The 22,214-nt window shown below is 26.5% G+C and overlaps 1 protein-coding gene across 1 annotated transcript in view; it reads left to right on the plus strand.

Moving 5' to 3' along the window:
• Window positions 1-486: 486 nt before the first annotated feature.
• LOC100213529 (phosphoacetylglucosamine mutase) overlaps window positions 487-22,214 on the plus strand; it is a 43,492-nt gene continuing 21,764 nt past the window's right edge. Inside the window, exons 1-9 of the mRNA XM_065793346.1 lie at window positions 487-645; window positions 766-839; window positions 1,082-1,125; window positions 6,055-6,140; window positions 12,179-12,274; window positions 12,371-12,444; window positions 12,549-12,676; window positions 20,350-20,505; window positions 20,588-20,630. Of these exons, the coding sequence (XP_065649418.1) occupies window positions 548-645; window positions 766-839; window positions 1,082-1,125; window positions 6,055-6,140; window positions 12,179-12,274; window positions 12,371-12,444; window positions 12,549-12,676; window positions 20,350-20,505; window positions 20,588-20,630 (799 nt within the window). The 5' untranslated portion in view covers window positions 487-547. The remainder of the gene's footprint in view (window positions 646-765; window positions 840-1,081; window positions 1,126-6,054; window positions 6,141-12,178; window positions 12,275-12,370; window positions 12,445-12,548; window positions 12,677-20,349; window positions 20,506-20,587; window positions 20,631-22,214) is intronic.

Below are 22,214 nucleotides of genomic sequence, written 5' to 3' on the forward strand. Positions count from 1 at the left end.
TTTTGTTTTTGCAGAAAAGATATATTTTACAACATAAGTTGACTTTTCATCTCATCATAAGTTATAAAAACAGAGTTGAAAAAAAAAAACTGCAAAAGGGGAAATTTAACTCAAAGTTACCCAACTGGGTTATACTGAATAATTTCTCTACAAATTATTTGGTATAACCCAGTTCAGTTCAAATTTTAAAATTTAATACTTTAATTTATTCTTAAGTCACCCTAATTCAAGAAAAAATTGTTAATGATTAATGCTATCCTACTACTATAACAGAAGAGTACCTAAGCTTTCTTCTATCTATCACAGTTATGTCTAATGTTTACTTTGTACAATTTTTATCATTTTTATCTGAATAATTTTATACACGTTACTTTTTAATCTAAACATTTTGAACATTTAATTATAATATCAAAATTTTTATTGTTCTACAGATTCTAATATCTGTAGTTTTGTTTGAGAATTTTTATTGAAGTAGTAAAATATTGATCATCAATTCAATGGTAATCTAAACTTTATTTTCAGAATCAATATCAATATCTAATATAAGATGTCTTCTTTAAATGAAGAATTAATCAACCAATCATCTGCTTTACATCCAAGACCAGATTTTCTGTTTACATATGGCACTGCCGGGTTTAGAGAAAAGTATGTATAAACTTTTATTTTACAAATTACATTGCTTTTTAAAACTCTGTAAAATAAATTTTCATTGTTTTACTTTGATATTTTTTTTTCCCTTTTAAAAGTCTTAAATTTAATTCTTAGAGCAGACCTATTGGATTCCGTTGTTTTTCGAGTTGGAATGTTAGCTGTACTTCGCTCTAAACATAAAAATGGACGTTAGTAGAGAACATATATATTATAAAGCATACTTAATTATCATTAAAGTTAATTTAATTATCATTAAAAGTTTAGTGAATGCACTTAATTAGTGTTTTTATACTAGTTAATTATTTATTGGGACATAGTATTTTTGTTCTTGCAAATATTTTTTTTCTTCTTTTTTTTCACTTTATTTCTTCCTTTTTTTTTTCTTTATAGATATTTTTTAATATAAATATAGTTATGTTGTTTATTTTAGAAGCCATTGGTGTCATGGTTACAGCTTCTCATAATCCTGTGCAGGTTTGATATTTTTGAAAATCTTAAAATGGTTCTATGCTAGTTAGTTTTGCACAACATTTTAAATCTCAAATTTTTTAAAAAAATCTCAAATTAGCTTTAAAATACTAAATCTTTAAAGAGAGTGTGTAGACTAAGAACTTCACTAGTTACATCAAATTTTGCTTTATACAATTCTAATTTTATACAGCTGTTTGGGTCACCAAATCACCTGCATGCAGTGAAAAAACAACCCAGAAACTAAATTAAAATATTTTAATTTATTTAATTTATAATATTAATTTATTCATGTGGTTTATTCATGGATAAATGATTTGAATTAAATTTAAAAAGTTTTTAATTTTAATTTTCACTTTCTTTTTCTTAAGTAGAGAATAATGATTAAACAAGGTTGCTCTTTTATTTTAAACGGTTTGCAAGAAGAATAAAACAGGAGAGAATTTATTTTTCTCTAACTTTATTAATATTGAAATGAGACAAGAAAAAGACATTTATGATCTTGCCTCATTAAATTCCATTATTGAGAATGATAAATGAAGTTCTTTAATTTATCATTTAATTAGGATCAATAATAAAACTTTTTATTTGTAATAAGTTTTGTTTGAGACAGCTTTTATCATTAATAAGCCTAGAATGTGGCATAGTTGATATTTATTTTGTTCAGACATTTTTTTTATTATACTGTTGTGTATCAGTATTTTTTAAATTTTTCCAAAATTTAAACCAATTGTTTAAAATAAAGATTTACCAAAAGTTTCAATTTTTAAATCAATTTCTTTAACTAATTAATTTATTTATCAATATAAATTAATTACTAATGAACTACGAAATGCGCTTAAATAACAATGGTCAATATTATTTAATAACTCTTGAGCTATGAAGAGCTACAATGCAGTAGTGGTGTAGAGATGTGTAAAAATGTGTAGAGTGCTCGACTCATAAGCAAGAAGTTTTAAGTTCAATGTGGTGGGGCCACATCCCTGGTAGTACTGCGCTAAACTTGTTTCTCTGTGCAGCATCCTTGTTTGTCAAGGTTCGTGTTTCAGAGTTATTGAGTCAGGAGAGGGTTGTTAAAATAATTAAAGTAGTCTCCTCAACAGTCATGGTCTTCAAAGTCTTAGGGAGGTGAATTATCATAAAAAAAAGTGTTTAACAAAACATTAGAAATCTATTTTTACTACTTTTTATTTGTTTTGTGATCATTAGGGCACTCCTAGAAGTCCTTACAGTCTTATCACAGAGCACTGTGGAAGAGCATTTAACTAAAAAGTTCACGTCTCCTTCTTTACCAATGCTACTTATTGGGCTAGAGTCAGTGCCAAACCTCAGAGCTCTTGATTCTGAGTCAGAACTCTAACCACTGAACCATGGCTGCATACTTGAACCAATATTTTAGCCAGGTCATATTACAATACTAATAATTAATGTATAATATTTTGCCAGATTTTTGACCAGCTAAATATAAAAATGATATTTTTATTAACAGTTAAAACTGTCAATTAAAAAGTTTTATGATATATGGTAAGCATTTTTTGTCATTATTTCAAGGCGGTCACTTTTACTTAATTTTATTTAAACAAAAAATATTAGGAAGTATCATAAAACACTTATTAAATATATATCTTTTAATTTTGGCATTACAAGTTTCATGCAAGCTTGCTGAACCATTGGCATGAGAAGTCCCAGAAAATAATTAATTCTTCACAGTATTGGATGTTTGTATGCTTCGGCTGACATGTGACCACAACTTTGAGTGACTGGCTCTTGCACCCATGTGTTGTTGTTTGTAATTGATAATTAAATTGTTTACTATTGCCTGGGGAAGCACTTTGGTACTTACTGTTAATTGCTGTTTACTAGTAGCTAGTACTACCAATTCCACTACAAAACGTTATGGTAGAGGTATCTTTCTTGTTCAGACCAGCATTATTCATACTTCTTTTTCTAACATTTCTAGACATTTCTTTTGTAAATTTTTTATTTTTTATTTTTTTATTATAAATAAAAATAATTTAGGAAGTATTTTGTATATTGAAAGTCATTAAAAATACAAAATACACCAAAAGTTGTATTTAAAATACAAATACTATCTACTTGATTAAAAAGTATTTTAAATACAATATACAAATATTTTAAAAGTATTTTAAATACATATTTACTAGTATTAAAAAAACTTTACAACACTGAAAACAGATCGATATAAAGTAGAACTATCTCTATCAGAACATGTAAAAATATCTTTATTTAATGACGATATGTGAGATAAAATGTTTATCAATTGAAACTGAAAAATTATTCATTCATTTAATCCAACAGTAGGGGTTATAATTTGAAGATAGCAGATATAATTTCTATTGTTCAAACTATTTGAATAATCTAAAAATACAAAACAAAAGCATCTATTCAAAAATGTCAAACCTTCATTACAGTGGTAATATGATTTTAAAAAGTGATGAAAACATGATGTAGCATAACATAATGTATATAACATTGCATCAAACAGAGTGTTATTTTGCACTTCAAAAATAATTGACACTTATTTAAACAGTTACAAGAAACAATGAGAAATGAATTCTATTGTAAACAACTGCATCAGGCTTTTCTACTTACCATCATTGTTTATAAATCAAAAAGATACTTATATCAATCATGGTGCAAAGATTATCCAACCGACATAATGTATACAAGATCAGATTAATAGATAAATAAAGAAGTTTATTAAGTAGTTTGAATGGCTATTCATCCTAGCAGTTAATTTGATTGGCAGACAGATTTCTATAAGATGGTTCTATGGTTCTATTCCTATTAGATGGTCACAGCACTTGTGTTAATAAAAGTTATTGAAATATGTAAAGAAAACAATGTCAGATTGGTCTATCTACCAGCTTAATCAAATCATATTTCGCAGCCACTAAATGTTGGAATTTATTTTCACATTAAACATACCTAGGAAATTTGTTAAAATTGTATTATGAATTATTGAACCGAAAAAATGTTGATAAAGCTAGTTTTCTTAGTTTATTAAAAGTTGAAGGAAGTAGCATGTGCTTCACCAGCATACATGCAATCAGTGTTTTCGAAAGAGCGGTGTTATTTTGTTTCAATAAATCCAATATTGACTTATCAAAATTGATAATAACAGAAGTATTTGAAGATTCAGCATCAGAGCTAGCATCACAATCAGCATTAATTATATTATCTACTGCACAGTGTTCATCATCAATTTCATCAAAACAAACAACATCAATTTCAAGTATTTTAGTTGAATATTATAACAAAAGGTACATTTCAATTTAATATTATAACAAGATTTCAATTAAAATAGTTATTCACATATTCACAAATCTAAAAGAAACAATGTATGAATTGATGGAGAAGCTTTGGCTAAAGCTAAAACAATGGTTAAAGTTCAACCAACGATGAAAAATGCAATAGAAAAAATGCTACAAATGTAACAAAAACTACGCAGACTCGTAGAAAATAGATTACTTCAATCTAGAAAATTTATATGATTTTATTTATGCATTTCTATAATTCAATGGTTCAATGTAAAATTAACTTGTGTTTGTTGTGGTTTTGCTATCAAGTATGTACTTCAAAACAATATCAGCAAAGCACTGAGTTTTTCTGCACTAAAAAGTTTAAACTAGTGGTTCTGATATTGAGTAACAGATTTTTCTTTTTATTAGTTTTCATATATAAATTAGCTTTTTCCTTCTTTTTTTATTGTTTTTTCATTTGTTAAAACAGCGACTGACTTTAAAATTAATTTTAAGAAATATGTGTTACATAAAACTTTTTTTTTTGTATAATTTATAGCAAGCAAAATTTTTTATTTATTGAAAAAACCTTGTGAAAAAATGTTTCTCGTCAAAAATAAATTAAACTTTTTTAATGTTAATTAATATTAGGCTAACTTACCTTATTGTCAATATATTTTTTAGCAAATTCACTTTAAATGGTTTGATACATTTTTTAGAAGCTTTGGTATATTTATTTGCTATTTTACACAAAAAGTATAAAATGAATATAGTAGTAACTAAACATAATCATACTATCATCATAGTATAAATAATCATACATACATAATCATAAACATAAATAATCATACATACATAATCATAAAATAATTATACTAAGGTATTTACAACATTATTTGTGTATTTATGTATTTAAGAAATAAGATAAAAAAAGTAAAATAACTTGTTGCTAAAATATGTTGCTACCATACATGTTGCTACACTAAAATAATCAATAACATAGTAAAAATACAATAATAAAGTACTGAAAAAGTGCATAAAAAGTACCACGTTACCATTACTATTTGCATTACATTGTTAGCTTTTAGATTTTAAGAAGAATGATGTTTATTGTAGACTTTTTAAGAACAGAGCTAAATTTTTTTTAAAAAAACATGAAAAGGAAAAGTGAAAACTTTTTTATTGTTTTAATTGATAAACTTTTTAAAGATCACTTTCACACTACCTGCCCACAATGTAAATAATTTTTGATACAGAAGCTTTTTATGGCTTTTTATTTGATATAGTGTTATTAGTATTATAACCTTTTATACTACGTTTGCACTATTTAGTAAAATTGACTTTTTTCCAAACCTCGCCATGGTTAAACAGTGAAATAAGTCTGGTTTGTTGTTGCCACAGTTAAGGCTTTTTTGTGTTTTAATGGTTTTTGACTATTATGAAAGTAAAAATATTTTTAAATCTATTAATTTAAAAATTAGTTTATATAGGGGATTACTAGATAATTAAACAAATTCTAATAATATTAGTTATACATATTAGTTTAATCACATTTATAATTCTAATTTTTTTTTAAAACAAAGATTTTAAAGAACAAAAACTTTAAATGTAACTGTTTTTAATGACAAACACATATTTTTCAAGTTATCTGTATATTCAAATCTTTATTTAGGATAATGGAATCAAATTGGTTGATCCGTTTGGTGAAATGTTAGAACAATCTTGGGAGGGTTTTGCTACAGAGTTAGCAAGAGCACAGTAATTGACTTTTTATGCTAATAAAAGAATATATATATATATATATATATATATATATATATATATATATATATATATATATATATATATATATATATGTATATATATATATATATATATATATATATATATATATATACATACAAATTTATATATATATATATATATATATATATATATATGTTTGTATATATGTGTATATATATATATATTTACATATATATATTGTAGGTATATATATGTAAGTATAGTATATATATTTTTTGTACTGTTCTCAACTAGACTTATATTCATTGATAAATTTTAAGTTTCACAGTAATATCTTTCAGCGTTCAAAAATAATGACCATATATGGTCATTATCTTTACAGCGTTCAAAAATAATGACATGTACATATATATATATATATATGTGTGTATATATATATATATATATATATATATATATATATATATATATATATATATGCAGAGCCGGAGCCAGCTTTTTTTGGTCTTTGAAATAGCTAACTTCCAGACATGGAGCAAACTCCATACATTTATATGTTTATACTTATGTCAAATAAGGATGCTTTGCAAAAAAATTGTGATGATTGGAGGCTGGGAACAAAAAAAACCCAAATTTTGTGTCCCCTCCTGCCCCAAATGTGAGAGCAACAAGTTGATGAAATATTTTTTGTACTCTTTTTAACTAGACTAATATTCATTGATAAATTTTAAATTTCATAGTAAAATGTTTTAGCTTTTAAAAATTATGACCATATAAAGTTTAAACCCCCCTCAATTTGAAAGGGTTATAAATTTTATATGGTCATTATTTTTGAACGCTGAAAGATATTACTGTGAAACTTAAAATTTATCAATGAATATAAGTCTAGTTGAGAACAGTACAAAAAATATTTCATCAACTTGTTACTTTCACGTTTGGGGCAGGGGGGGCACAAAATATAGGGCAATCTGCTTGTAACTGTGCAATCTGCTTGCCCAGTACAATCTGCTACAATCAGAACAAACTGCTACAATCAGTACAAGCAGTACAAACTGCTACAATCTGCTTGCCCAGTACAATCTGCTGGTAACATGTCCCCAGTACAATCTGCTTCATGTCCTGCTGCCTTGTAGGATACGCCTTTTTAGGCAAAGGCTAGAAGATGCCAACTCCGATTTAAAACACCCCCTGCCTTGGGGCTCTTGGTTGAGTAAAGGCTAGAGATGGTGTCTCGATAAAAATACTCATCTTGGGCAGATGTTAAATGCACCCAGCTACTGTCTTGTAGAAGGCCTCCTAGGCAAAGACTTAAGGGGTAAACAGATTCTATCTGTTGACCAGCCTCGCACCCCTTCTTCATCTATTAGGCTGGCGCAGATTCCAGTTTAAGATGTTGAATGCTGGATCTTCTTGACTCAATGCATGGGTTTGCTTGTGTCACTGTTTTTATGACTAGGCAACTCATTCTATTATCTCCTTATGAGGGTACAGCTCTAAAACTCAGTTTTATGGTTCTGAGGCCGGCTGGTAGTCAGGTTTCCCAAGCTCTGTGGTAGCTCTCAGAGAGGCTGATTCCATCAACAGCTGAAAAATATTAAAGTATTAACAGTGCCATGTTGCGCATGGATGGTGTCCCTGTTTGTACTTTTGGTGTGCATTGCGGAGGCCACATTTGGAGCCCTTTGTTACGGCTTAGGGTTTATTAGTAGTAATGAGGCAATTGCTTGGGCTATTAAACGGTGTTCTGAGTACTATCTATGCTTTGAGTCAAGTTCTTCAATCTAATTTAAAAATGAATAAAGTACCAAAAACTATAAAACACAAAAAACCATCATCATCACCAAGTTCTCTAAACCTATCATTCACTAATATTCGTGGTCTTCGAAGTAACTTTCCTTCTGTTGAGTCTTATCTCTTGCAAAGTTTACCAGACCTACTTGCTCTTTGTGAGACTAATTTGAGTTCGGCTGTCTCATCTTGTGATCTTAGTGTTGATGGTTATCTTCCTCTGATTCGTAAAGACTCCAATAGTCACATGCTTGGCCTGGGCATTTACATTCGTAAGAATTCACCTGTTTGTCGTGAAACTAGGTTTGAATCCGCAGACTATTCTTTCATGTGCTTTCGTTTAGCACCACTTCACTCTATTGCCTTTCTCTTTGTTCTATATCGCTTTCCTTCATCTCAAGACTGCACTCTTTATGATGTTATTTCTGATCATATTGACCAAGCCCTCTCTCTTTATCCATCAGCTAATATAGTTGTTGTCGGTGACTTTAATGCTCACCACTCTGAATGGCTTGGCTCTAGTGTCAGTGACTCTGCAGGCATTAAAGCCCACAACTTTTGCCTTTCTCAATCCCTAACTCAAATAGTCAACTTTCCAACTCGCTTTCCTGACAACCCTAATCATTTACCTTCTCTACTCGACTTATGTCTTGTTTCTGATCCTAGTTAGTGCTCAGTTTCTCCACATTCACCCTTAGGTGCTTCTGATCACAGTTTGATCTCTTTAAAACTAATATCTCATTCTTCTTCATCACCTGAATCCCCCTATTATCGAACCTCTTACAAGTACAGTAAAGCTGACTGGGATTCTTTCCGTGATTTTCTTCGTGATGGCCCTTGGGTAGAAATCTTTCGTCTTCCTGTCAACAAATGTGCTCTTACATAACTTCGTGGATTCAGGCTGGCATGGAATCTTTTGTTCCCTCTTGACGATTCCAGGTCAAGCCTCACTCTCCTCCATGGTTTTCCTCACACTGTGCTGCTGCGATTGCCAATCGAAACCGTTACTTCCATATTTATCAGCAAAACAATTCTCCAGAAAACAGACGTCTGTTTATTACTGCTAGAAACAACTGTAAAAAGGTTTTGTCTAACGCCAAAACCCGCTATTCTCAGGTCATGAAATCTCGTATCTCATCTCAAAAATTAGGCTCTTGTGACTTCTGGAGAATCTTTAATAATATCAATAATAAGGGCAAATCTATAATTCCACCTCTCTTGTATGGTTCAGACTTTGTCACCTCACCTAAAGACAAAGCCGAACTGTTTGCTAAAAACTTTTCATCAATATCATCTCTTGATTCCACTAATTGCGTTCTACCTGATATTGCCAACAAACAGGTTGATCCATTGCTTGACATTCATATCACTCCAGCATCTGTATCTTAAGTGATTTCCTGCCTAGACTCTTCTACAGCTTGTGGCCCAGACAACATACCTGTTATTGTCTTGCAGAAGTGTTCTCCGGAGCTGTTGTCTATACTCTCAAAACTATTCAACAAGTGCTTATCAGAGTCTTGTTTTCCAGCCTGCTGGAAAGCCGCATCTGTTATCCCTATCTTCAAAAATTCTGGGGAGCGATCTGATTCGTCTAACTACCGTCCCATAAGTCTTCTTCCTATCATAAGCAAGGTTTTTGAATCTTTAATTAACAAACACTTAATTTCTCATCTTGAATCTAATAACTTACTTTCTGACCATCAATATGGATTTCGATCTTCTCGTTCTACAGCTGATTTGCTAACAGTAATAACTGACAGGTTCTATCATGCATTAGATGAAGGTGGAGAGGTTAAGGCCATCACTCTTGACATTTCAAAAGCATTTGATAAAGTTTGGCATGCTGGTCTTCTCCATAAGCTTTCTTCTTATGGTGTATACGGCAACATCTTTAAGATCATTGAATCCTTCCTTTCCAATCGTAGCATAAAAGTTGTCCTCGATGGACAACACTCTTCTTCTTATTCTGTAACTTCAGGGGTTCCTCAAGGTTCTATCCTTGGCCCTATACTCTTTTTAATTTACATTAACGATCTTCCAGATATTCTCACATCTAAGGTGGCATTGTTTGCTGATGATACTACCATTTATTCTTGTCGTGATAAGAAACCAACACCCTCTGATTGCCTGGAGGGGGCATTTGAGCTTGAAAAGGATCTCACTTCTGCTACAGCATGGGGCTCACAGTGGCTGGTGAACTTTAATTCAGATAAAACTCAATTTTTTTCAGCCAATCGTTATCGCAATAATTTAGATCTTCCTATATTTATGAACGGTGATGTACTCGATGAGTCACCTACTCTTCATCTTCTAGGATTAACTCTTACTTCCAACCTTTCTTGGAAACCATATATCAAATCGGTTGCAAAATTAGCATCTGCTAAGGTTGCATCTCTTTATCGAGCTTGCCACTTTCTTACTCTGGATTCTATTCTCTATCTTTATAAATCCCAAATCCGGCCTTGTATGGAATACTGTTGCCATATCTGGGGCGGATCTTCTAATGATGCCCTTTCTCTTTTAGACAAGGTGCAAAAACGCATTGTAAACATAGTTGGACCTGCTCTTGCAGCCAACCTTCAACCATTATCACATCGTCGTAATGTTGCTTCTCTTTCTCTTTTCTACAAATACTATAATGGGCACTGCTCTAAAGAGCTAGCGTCTCTTGTGCCATCTACAAAAAGTCATTCTCGTGTTACTCGTCATTCAATTAAGTCTCATCCTGTTTCTGTGACTGTTCCTAAGTGCTTCAAAAACGCTTATTCGTCTAGTTTTTTTCCTCGAACATCAGTTCTTTGGAATTCGCTTCCTTCATCTTGCTTTCCTGACTCATATAATTTGCAATCTTTTAAATCGTCCGTCAATCGTTATCTTGCTCTACAATCTTCATCTTTTCTCTTACAGTAACTTCCAACTTTAATTAGTGGCTGCTTGCAGCCTTGTTGGAAGCGAAGATGTTTAAAAAAATATATATATATATATATATATATATATATATATATATATATATATATATATATATATATATATATATATATATATATATATATATATTATATATATATATATATATATATATATATATATATATAGAAAGATAGATAGATAGATATAGGGACAGATTTGGATGCATGCATACATGTATGTAAAAAATGCTAATTTATTGATATTGTAAACAAATACTTTGTAGAAATAGTTAAAAAGATTTATTTAAAAGTGATTAAATTATGGGATATAAGATATCTCATCTCTATTGAAAATGTTGATCTTAAGATCAGTTTAAAATAGAAATACATTTTGTAAGACAGCAAAGTGGTTAAGTCTAATGATGGACAATTTTTGAAGGGATATGAACTACTGAATCTTTGAAGAATCTAAAGCAATCAAGAAGACCAGGCTAAACAAAAGAAGACCAGCATAAACAAAAGAAGACCAGGCTAAACAAAAGAAGACCAGAATAAACAAAAGAAGACCAGGATAAACAAAATATTGTCAGGATAAAAACCTTATGATGCTAAGCAACAAAAATCAATGTTTAACAGCTGTTGATTTAATTTTACAAATGAGATCTTTATAAGAAACTAGCTGTCTGGACCCATAAAATACCAGTCTTGATTAGTCTATTCTTGGTTGGTCTTGATTAGTCTATTCTACACCGACAATTTCTATACTTATTCCTTCAATTTTTTTTTTAGTAAGCGGTAGAAAAACTATACATATTTTCTTGTTTTTTAAATTATGAATAAAAAAATAATTTATCTTTAAAAAAACTTAAACACTTTGGTAGTCTTTGTGTAAACTGCTTTTTAACAGCGGTTCGGATATTAGTACCTGAATCGGCTATTCTAGATAATATTTAGAAGACCCACTTGAAATGTATTGGTTATTTACAATCCAGTATTTGTTACAAAATATTTTAGCTCTTTTAGTGCTAAATATATTTTGTAATATTTTGTTACAAATCTTTTCAGAAATAAAATTTTTTTTTGAAGTTGTTAACTTGCAAGACATATATTTTTCATTGTATATGTATGTATATATATATATATATATATATATATATATATATATATATACATATATATATATATACATATATATATATATATATATATGTATATATATATATGTATATATATATATGTATATATATATATATATATATATATATATATGTATATATATATATATATATATATATATATATATATATATATATATATATATATATATATATATATATATATAACATCATATAGAGACAATGAAGTAGCAGTTGTTTTATCTAATATTGTTGAAGTGAACAAAATCAACTTGTTAGTTGTGGGTAAAGTTGTTGTTGCCCGAGACACAAGGTCATTTAATTTTTTTTCATTTATTTCTAAATACATTAATTATTAACTTCTTTTTCTTTATTTTATTAAAGCAGTTTTATTTCTCTTTTTATTTAGACCCAGCAGTCTTCCTCTTGTAAACTCTGTTAAGGAAGGTGTAAAAGTTCTTGATGGACAGTGTGATGATTTTGGTATATTTATTTGCAATTTTACATAAAAAGTATAAAATGTATATAGTAGTGATTAAATATTAGATAAAATATTAAAATAAAAAGTAAATACAATTTTATTTAAGGTTTGCTGACCACTCCTCAGTTACATTATATAGTTTGCTGCATCAATACTAATGGATCCTATGGAGAACCAACTGAAGAAGGATATTATAAAAAGTTTTCTACAGCGTTTCTAAATTTAAGAAAAATGGTTAGTTTAGTATTTCACATTTATTATTTCATATTTAATATCTCGTATCATCTTATATTCATCTTTTTTTTTTATCTCACATTTAATGCTCCACATTTACCATTTCACATTCATTATCTCACATTTATTTTTCCACATAGCATGCTATTTAAGAATGTTACTATAGTCAAGGGTTATTATAGTGTGGAATAAACTACAAGGGTTATACTTTTATCTGTAAAATTTAAACAAAAATTTCAGTTTACAGAAAATTGTTATTAAAAATATGGTGCAGTATAGTTTACTTGTGATTTGTGTTAATATGAATAAAATTATTGGATTATATATCTTATAGTAACGAAACAAATTTAGCCAAATATTGATGTTTCTGAATATTAGACAAACTTTCGATTATGTATTGTTATGTTTACTCATCATTTCATGTTGGTTATTTTTTTCCTTAATGTATATACTCTTAATATTAAGTATATTAAATTGTAATGTCAGAGATGTTATCTAAACATGCATTCATAGTTATTCATATATATATATATATATATATATATATATATATATATATATATATATATATATATATATATATATATATATATATATATATATATATATATATATATATATATATATACACATACATACATACAGGGTGACCAGAAAGTTTTGGCACATAGTAAAATTGCCATAAAAACGACTAAATTTAAAAAAGGTGAATAAGATTAAAAACAAACTTTATTCTAACAACTAACAATCACATTACAACATTAGATTTCAAAATAACCGCCTTTAGCTTTGATACAGGCCCTAAGTCTCTTGGGAAAATCATCGACTGCGGCACGCAGGTATTCTGGAGAAAGATTATTCCATTCCTTCTGAAGTGCTCGGTGCAAAGAGTCCGAATTCCTATGAGGGATAGAACATGCCTTGGTCTTCAAAACTGACCACACGGAATAATCCAACGTGTTGAGATCTGGCGAGTAGGGAGGCCATTCTTGGTCACTGATAAAATCTGGAAAATTGTTTTTGCACCACCCTTAAACGATTTTTGCCTTGTGAGCAGGAGCTGAATCCTGTTAAAATGTCCAGGGCTTTGTGTGGTTCCATGGTTCTAATCACACTTTACCAAAGTGTGATTAGAACCATGGAAGTACTTCTTTTATAAGGACATCACTTAAATAGTTTTGACTGTTAATTTTAACTTCAGAATCCACAAAAACTACTAGAGTTATCCCGCCAAAAACCATAACGGATTGCGGATGTCCTGAACGAGAAGCGATTCTACCCTTTATGTTTGGATCACTGATACTTCTGGACAATATCCGATCATTTTGATGGTTTAAGAAAGCTTCAACATTGAATAAACATTCATCAGTGAAAACAATTCCTGAGTGGCGCGCCGAAGAAAAACATTTGAGCAAAAGCTTGCATCTTTCTATTCTTACTTTCTTCATATTGTTTGTGAAAAGATGAGCTTTTTGGATCTTGTATGGGATAAGTTTTAGCTTATCCTTGCATATTTTTCTCAGGGATTCATGACCTATTTGCAAATCATTTGCTGTTCTTCTCATCGAACTGCTTGGATTTCAACGAATTCTATCACACACTTTTTTGATAATAATTTTGCTACTTGATGTCGGTGGTCTTCCACTTCTAGGCTTGTCTTGGGTGCTGCCTGTCTCCTTTAAACGTTTCAAATTGTTATTGACAGTTCTTCGAGGAATTTTAAGTCTTTTTGCTATCTCTGCTCCAGTGCATCCACTAAAGAACAAATGCTCTATAGAAACTCAATGGTCTTTTGTGACTTTCATACTAAAAAAAAAATAGATTTAAATAAAAAAAAATGCCTGAATACGATTAAGAATTGACATAGGAACAAAATGGAAACAAAAATATTGACAAATAATACATTTTCTTAAGTCTAATGAACTAATTAAAATGAGTGCCAGAACTTTCTGATCACCCTGTATATATATATATATATATATATATATATATATATATATATATATATATATATATATATATATATATATATATATATATATATATATATATATATATATATATATATATATATAATTGCTCTGTAGAATACAATTTTAAAATGCATTCTACAGAGCAATTATGAACTAGCAGAAAATCACTTAAATTTTTTTTTCATTTAACACTGTGTTTAATCAATAATGACTCATCAGAAATTGTAACTTTTTTGGAAATATTGTTATATGCAGGTGCTGTTTTAGGATGCATATAACAATATTTCCGAAAAATGCCTACTATGCCTTCAAGAAAAATTTGAAATAATTACACATACAAACAGAGAATGTTTATTAAACAAAAAATTGGAATTGATTTCTAAATGCAGGCACGAAAATAAGTTTCTCCTAAAAAGCTATAAAATAAATGAACTCAAATAATAGTTATATATAATAATAGTTTTGAATTTTTTTTTTTTTTAAAAAGCAGAAGTAATCAAATGTAAAGAATTCTTTTTATTACAGTGTCAACATATTCCACAAATGTGTGAAAACTCTTTTTGCAAGTATTGTATAGATATATTGTATTGATATGTTTTGTATATGAGTTTGTATATATATTTGTATATATATATTTTGTATATATTTGTAATAAACTAGCTATTAGTATTTTTTTGTAATTTTTCCATAAATGCTCAACAAAAACTGGGATAAAAATAGTCATTAGGAATAATGCTCATTAGGAATAATGCTCATTAGGAATATGTTATATTTTAATGCTATTTGTTAGCAATAAGAAAAATTGAAATTGAAATGTAAAGTTCAGTTTTACAAATTTTACAAAAAATACTTGGTTTTTTTAGTAAAATTAATCTAAAAATTTTAAATCAGAAAAAACTAATAAATTTTCAACTTGAAAATGTTGAGAAAGATTTTACTTCATTAATCGTTTTGAACTAAATATCCAAAAGTTTATAATATTGAAAAACTGGCCTTTTAATTTTCAGCCTATTTATGCACCATATCCGGTCGTGTATAATATAGGCCATATATATATATAAATATATATATATATATATATATATATATATATATATATATATATATATATATATATATATATATATATATATATATATATATATATATATGTAGACATATTTATGTATGTATGTAGACATATTTATGTATGTATGTATGCATGTATATATATATATATATATATATATATATATATATATATATATATATATATATATATTATATATATATATATATATATATATATATATATATATATATATATATATATATATATATATAGTTTTTATTTATTATTTTTATATTTATTTAATAATTTAGTTGTTAATTAAATGAGTATGTGATAATATAATAATGTGGCAATAATTGGTTGACATAATCCTTTTAATAAAATAACAATAAAATGTCGTTTTATAAAAAAGACTTATGTGCTAAATAATAAATGTAAACTTAAACTAGAATTAAGAATTAACTTATGTGCTGAATAAACAAATGTATACTTAAACTAAAATTAAAAATAAATAAACCATAAACTAAAAAAAGAAATAAAAATTAAAAAAAAAATATATAAAACACAAAACTAAACTAAAAAAATAAAAATCTTAACTAATGATAAAATAGATATATGATAAACTAGAAAAAGTAAAAGCATTTTATTTTAGTTTTTTCACTACATGGAGTTTAGAAAAGATTAAAGTTTCAAAGTTATTCAATCCAAGCTTAAATACTTCAAAACTTAATTATTTAAAAATTGGAAACTTTGATATTTTCAAATGCCTACTAAGCAAATAAAGAAATGAGTCATAAAGTAGTCGTGGCCTCATTAAGTGTTTAATCATCCTAAGTATTACACTAACCTAGTAATATTGAAAACATTATTAACTTTAATCTATTAACTGAGGCGCTTCTATATTTAATAAATTATTATGTTTGAATTTCTAATTGAGGCACTTCTAAATTTAAAAGATATATTAATTTTATGCTTTTTTTTTCACTATTTTTATTAACTTTAATTATTAACTTTAATCTTAACTGAGATGTTTCTAAATTTAAAAAGTTTTATTGTTTAATTTAATTTAATGTTTTTATTTTTACTGGTTTATTTTTTAATTGTTTTATTCATTTAGATTTTGTTTCTCTTTTCAGTTTATGGTTTGTTTATTTTTAATTTACTTTTTAGTTTAGTTTTTTCAGCTCATTTTTAAATTATTAAAACATGCAAAGCGCCGGGGCCAAGTTGTCAAAACAAAATACTGTGTACCTGGTCATATATGGTGTGTGACCGAACGCCTTTCCTATGAAGGCTCTCTCTCTCTCTTGACCTCTATTTTTACATTCATTATTTACTTCAACTTTTTTTTTAGTAGACAATAAAAAAATAGTTAAACATTGTTCTTATATATATAATTTTCTACCTAACATTTCTAACATTTCATTTCTTCCTCAAAATTTCTTCTTCATCTAACATTTCATTTCTTCCTCAAAATTTCTTCTTCATCTAACATTTCTTCCTCAAAATATTAAGTTAAGATTATTAACCATATCATCAAGTGATGCTGTTTTTAATAAATTCAGAATTTTAATTAAAAAAAAATTTTAAATTAATTTACAAAAGAGATAGCTTACTCAACAAAAGAATTGAGAAATCTTTAAATGTAAACACAAAATAAAATTCCTTCTCTCATTCAATACCAATGATTAGTTTTTGATTGCGTCTTCTTTTTCTAAAGATGTTAGAATACATTTTATTGTAGTTTTTAAGTTGTATTATATTATATTATTCACCTTGTTAAAGCCAAAAGGGCTGAAAAAAAGCCTTGTCAATAGGTATGAAATTTTAGGTTAGACTTAAAGTTTCTTTTTAGTAGCCACCCTGTAGCATTTTTACTTGATGTTGTAACTTGTAACTTATTGTTATTATGCAAAACTTAACAATATTGTAGTTTTTTGTAATTTTTTATTAATATACATAAAAATGTATAAACGTAAAAGTGTTGTAACTTGTAACTTGTTGTTATTATGCAAAACTTAACAATATTGTAGTTTTTTGTAATTTTTTATTAATATACATAAAAATGTATAAACGTAAAAGTGTTGTAACTTGTAACTTGTTGTTATTATGCAAAACTTAACAATATTGTAGTTTTTTGTAATTTTTTATTAATATACATAAAAATGTATAAACGTAAAAGTGTTGTAACTTGTAACTTGTTGTTATTATGCAAAACTTAACAATATTGTAGTTTTTTGTAATTTTTTATTAATATACATAAAAATGTATAAACGTAAAAGTGTTGTAACTTGTAACTTGTTGTTATTATGCAAAACTTAACAATATTGTAGTTTTTTGTAATTTTTTATTAATATACATAAAAATGTATAAACGTAAAAGTGTTGTAACTTGTAACTTGTTGTTATTATGCAAAACTTAACAATATTGTAGTTTTTTGTAATTTTTTATTAATATACATAAAAATGTATAAACGTAAAAGTGTTGTAACTTGTAACTTGTTGTTATTATGCAAAACTTAACAATATTGTAGTTTTTTGTAATTTTTTATTAATATACATAAAAATGTATAAACGTAAAAGTGCTGTAACTTGTAACTTGTTGTTATTATGCAAAACTTAACAATATTGTAGTTTTTTGTAATTTTTTATTAATATACATAAAAATGTATAAACGTAAAAGTGTTGTAACTTGTAACTTGTTGTTATTATGCAAAACTTAACAATATTGTAGTTTTTTGTAATTTTTTATTAATATACATAAAAATGTATAAACGTAAAAGTGTTGTAACTTGTAACTTGTTGTTATTATGCAAAACTTAACAATATTGTAGTTTTTTGTAATTTTTTATTAATATACATAAAAATGTATAAACGTAAAAGTGTTGTAACTTGTAACTTGTTGTTATTATGCAAAACTTAACAATATTGTAGTTTTTTGTAATTTTTTATTAATATACATAAAAATGTATAAACGTAAAAGTGTTGTAACTTGTAACTTGTTGTTATTATGCAAAACTTAACAATATTGTAGTTTTTTGTAATTTTTTATTAATATACATAAAAATGTATAAACGTAAAAGTGTTGTAACTTGTAACTTGTTGTTATTATGCAAAACTTAACAATATTGTAGTTTTTTGTAATTTTTTATTAATATACATAAAAATGTATAAACGTAAAAGTGTTGTAACTTGTAACTTGTTGTTATTATGCAAAACTTAACAATATTGTAGTTTTTTGTAATTTTTTATTAATATACATAAAAATGTATAAACGTAAAAGTGTTGTAACTTGTAACTTGTTGTTATTATGCAAAACTTAACAATATTGTAGTTTTTTGTAATTTTTTATTAATATACATAAAAATGTATAAACGTAAAAGTGTTGTAACTTGTAACTTGTTGTTATTATGCAAAACTTAACAATATTGTAGTTTTTTGTAATTTTTTATTAATATACATAAAAATGTATAAACGTAAAAGTGTTGTAACTTGTAACTTGTTGTTATTATGCAAAACTTAACAATATTGTAGTTTTTTGTAATTTTTTATTAATATACATAAAAATGTATAAACGTAAAAGTGTTGTAACTTGTAACTTGTTGTTATTATGCAAAACTTAACAATATTGTAGTTTTTTGTAATTTTTTATTAATATACATAAAAATGTATAAACGTAAAAGTGCTGTAACTTGTAACTTGTTGTTATTATGCAAAACTTAACAATATTGTAGTTTTTTGTAATTTTTTATTAATATACATAAAAATGTATAAACGTAAAAGTGTTGTAACTTGTAACTTGTTGTTATTATGCAAAACTTAACAATATTGTAGTTTTTTGTAATTTTTTATTAATATACATAAAAATGTATAAACGTAAAAGTGCTGTAACTTGTAACTTGTTGTTATTATGCAAAACTTAACAATATTGTAGTTTTTTGTAATTTTTTATTAATATACATAAAAATGTATAAACGTAAAAGTGTTGTAACTTGTAACTTGTTGTTATTATGCAAAACTTAACAATATTGTAGTTTTTTGTAATTTTTTATTAATATACATAAAAATGTATAAACGTAAAAGTGTTGTAACTTGTAACTTGTTGTTATTATGCAAAACTTAACAATATTGTAGTTTTTTGTAATTTTTTATTAATATACATAAAAATGTATAAACGTAAAAGTGTTGTAACTTGTAACTTGTTGTTATTATGCAAAACTTAACAATATTGTAGTTTTTTGTAATTTTTTATTAATATACATAAAAATGTATAAACGTAAAAGTGTTGTAACTTGTAACTTGTTGTTATTATGCAAAACTTAACAATATTGTAGTTTTTTGTAATTTTTTATTAATATACATAAAAATGTATAAACGTAAAAGTGTTGTAACTTGTAACTTGTTGTTATTATGCAAAACTTAACAATATTGTAGTTTTTTGTAATTTTTTATTAATATACATAAAAATGTATAAACGTAAAAGTGTTGTAACTTGTAACTTGTTGTTATTATGCAAAACTTAACAATATTGTAGTTTTTTGTAATTTTTTATTAATATACATAAAAATGTATAAACGTAAAAGTGTCGTAACTTGTAACTTGTTGTTAATGCTAAAAGCCACTATAAAAATAAATGTTTTTTTTTTTAAGATTTGTAAAGAGGCTGAACCTACTACAGTTATGGTTGATGGTGCTAATGGCGTGGGTGCACCAAAGATTTTAGAAATGATGAAGCATTTAGATGGTACTCTTCAAATACAACTATACAATGATAAAACAGATGATGTTTTTGCTCTTAATAAAGATGTAAAGAGTTTTTGAATTAATAAGTTTGATTTATTAAAATAAATAGATAATCATTTTATCACTGCAATTATAATTTATTTAGTGTGGTGCTGACTATGTAAAAACTCACCAAAATGCTCCTAAAGGTACTTTTAAAATATTTTTTTTATGGATTTAATGTTTTAATTTTTTTAATGGATTTAATATCAGTAAATATGATATCAGATGTGTATGTATATATACATATATATATATATATATATATATATATATATATATATATATATATATATATATATATATATATCTGTGTGTGTGCGTGTGTGTGTATTTATGATATTATATATGCATGTATATTTTGGTGTTACATATGTATGTATATATTTTAGTTTGTACAAACAGATCCAATCTGCTTTGAAAACACTTAATTATGCTAACTAGTGATATTACATGTAATAAAAGTTTTTTTGAGGACTTTTTAATTATTGTTTAGTTTTTTTGGATTTTACGGATTCTCATAGTGTTTTTTGTTATTTAATTTGTCTTGTTTTTTTTTCATTTATTTTTAACTTTCTAAAATATTTTTAATAAGTTAGTTTTTCTGCTTTAGTTTTTTAGATTTTACAGTAGATTTTAATAGAATCGTTAACCAAGTTTCATTAAAGTGTGAACAGAGAATTAAGTAAGAGAGTGGATTGGATTTTTTAAGTTTTGATTGGGAAAATGGTGAATTAATTGCCTTTTTTTTTTTTCAAAATTTTATTTTGCTCAAACTTTGTTTAAATTTCAATTCAAAATTTGAAAACAAACAGCAAAAGTTTTCTTTCTAGCTGCAGAGTGGCCACAGATTATTTAAATATTATATTATTACTAATAATATTTAATGTTAGGTTTTAAACCTAATAACTAAATAATTTGGTTACTTTGATCAGAAATCTGCTTAATTATTGCTTACAACACCTTAAAAATATTATTTTCTTAAATAATTTCATAAATAATTTATTATTGAAGTTCAGGTACAGCAATTGTATTATTCAAATTTGTTGCGTATTTATGATAAACTCATACATTCAACATTCAACTAAAAGACAATATCAAGCCATCATTAAAATTCTCTTGTTTTAAAAAAGTTATTGAAAAGAGATTTGTTTAAAAAACACACTTATTTAATATTATTTATAAAAAAATAGGGTAAGTTGGCATTTTATACAGCTTAATGTACATTTGCTGCAAACATCAAATAATCTGACTAAATAGCTGCCAGGAGAGAAATGATGTCAATTTAGGCAGCCAATTATTTTATCTACAAAATAGTAATAAGTTGGGCAACAATTTTTTTTAATTTTTTTTTTTGGTTATTAAGGCGCTCTCAGAATTCCTTATGGTCTTATCACAGAGCACCGTGGAAGAGCATGGAAGCGTGGAAGATTTAACTTAATTGAATACTATATTTTGTTTGTTTATTTTGAATTTTTTTTTTGAATTTTTTTTTTTCTGGTTTTTTTAAAATGCAATAGGTATTGTATATATTTTATTGCAAATTTTTTTTCTAGTGATTAAATATTTGATTTATTGAAGTCATTGTTAGAACTTAACATAACATGGGACCCAGGGCTAATTATGGATCCCAGTGATTAAATAAACTCTATGTAGAGTTACCAAAAGAAAGAGATGTACATCTCTTTATTTTGGTAACAATGATTTAATAATGAACTTGAATAAGGGAAAAA

This window comes from Hydra vulgaris, chromosome 03 (genome assembly GCF_038396675.1).
Source record: "Hydra vulgaris chromosome 03, alternate assembly HydraT2T_AEP".
Classification (NCBI taxonomy): domain Eukaryota; kingdom Metazoa; phylum Cnidaria; class Hydrozoa; order Anthoathecata; family Hydridae; genus Hydra; species Hydra vulgaris.